This window comes from Pteropus alecto, unplaced genomic scaffold (assembly GCF_000325575.1).
Source record: "Pteropus alecto unplaced genomic scaffold, ASM32557v1 scaffold43, whole genome shotgun sequence".
Taxonomy (NCBI): domain Eukaryota; kingdom Metazoa; phylum Chordata; class Mammalia; order Chiroptera; family Pteropodidae; genus Pteropus; species Pteropus alecto.
Genome location: NW_006435764.1, coordinates 7,703,749 through 7,705,221, shown reverse-complemented (window position 1 = coordinate 7,705,221; position 1,473 = coordinate 7,703,749). Strand labels below are relative to the sequence as shown.

General features: G+C 66.6%; 1 protein-coding gene across 2 annotated transcripts in view; it reads left to right on the top strand.

Moving 5' to 3' along the window:
• Window positions 1-273: 273 nt before the first annotated feature.
• FADS2 (fatty acid desaturase 2) overlaps window positions 274-1,473 on the top strand; it is a 28,949-nt gene continuing 27,749 nt past the window's right edge. Inside the window, exon 1 of one of the 2 annotated variants that reach the window (XM_006911218.3) lies at window positions 274-673. In XM_006911218.3, coding sequence (XP_006911280.1) covers window positions 467-673 — 207 coding nt within the window. In that variant the 5' untranslated portion in view covers window positions 274-466. The remainder of the gene's footprint in view (window positions 674-1,473) is intronic. The other variant, XR_001516799.2, reaches the window with a different exon arrangement.

Genomic DNA, 1,473 nt, shown 5'->3' with positions numbered 1-1,473 from the left:
ACCGCCGCTCCAGCCCGCTGGCCTTCGAAAGATCCTCTTGGGCCAATGGCAGGCAGGACGACGCGCCCGGATTGGTGCAGACGCTCTGCTGATCACTGTGGAAACCCGGGCAGCGGTGAACGCGGGAGGATGCGGAGCCGGGGGCGGGGGGAACCGGTGGGGCGGGAGGAGGAGGCGTCGGGGCCCTGAGCACCCGCGAGTTTTTACTGGTGGCAAAAGTCCATCGCGGACTGGCGGGCGGAGGGCGGGGCGGGAGCCCAGTTAGGGGCACTGAAAAGCCAGGGACATTCCGAGGGCTATTTGGCAGGGTTACTCCCGAGCGAGGGCGAGGAGGATGGGGGAGGGGGCGCGGTGGGAGGCGGAGTAGCAGAAGACAAAAGCCGAAGGCGCGGAGGGCCCAGCCGCACACTCGGGCAATCGGAGCCGAGAGGCTGCAGTACACGGGGGATCCCGGTCGGCAGGCAGCATGGGAAAGGGGGGGAACCAGGGCGAAGGGGCCACCGAGCGCGAGGCGCCGATTCCCACCTTCCGCTGGGAGGAGATTCAGAAGCACAACGTGCGCACCGACCAGTGGCTCGTCGTCGACCGCAAGGTCTACAACGTCACCAAATGGGCTAGCCGGCACCCGGGGGGCCACCGGGTCATCGGGCACTACGCAGGGGAAGATGCTACGGTAAGGGTCTGGGGACTCTCCCGCCACCTTTCCGTGCTGCAGGCGGGAGTCGGGAGCCATGGGTCCCCGGGCGCCAGACAAACCCCCGGCGCTGAATGGGGCATGGGGAGCAAGCTCAGGAGAGAAGGAAAGTGTATCTACTGTGCTCATCCCCTGCCCCGAATCCTCGTCCCATGGGACAGCTGGGCCGACCTGCCGTGGGGGTCGGACTTCGGGCCCTGGAAGGCAGCGCCGCGGTGGAGATCCGAGCGGTGCAGAACCGTTCGGGATCTGCCGCGCGCGCAGGGACCACGCTCCCGCTTCTTCCGCCGGGTTCAGCCCGAGCCACGGACGCCCCAAAGGGGGCGTCTGGGCCCGAGGGCTTTGGCGGCCCCAGCATGGAAGATGGCCGTTCCTGGGCGCTCAGGAAAGGAGCAGGAGAGGAGCCAAGTGTGGGACTCGGAGCGCGTCCCTCACTCTCCAGCCAGACTAGGGGGCGGAGAATGAAAGCGCGTCTCCGGCCCCGGCTCGCCCCTGCCCGGAGTCTGGTCTGAGGAGGTCCACAATGGCCGCCTCGGTGTCACCGCCTGGGAGCTCCTGTTCCCACGCTCTCAAAGACTCCCAGGACCTACCCCAAGGGTCAGCCTTCTTAGGAACCCGGGTGAGGAATCGGCGGAAGCAGAAAGGGCTGGAGTTTGCGAAGCGCAGGTCGAGGGGTACCGTCAGCCGCGTGGATTTAGCTCCAGTAGGGCTGACTTGCCAACAGGTACAGCTGCACCCGAGGTTACTCTAGGACATTCACCTCAATGGCTCTCTGTTTT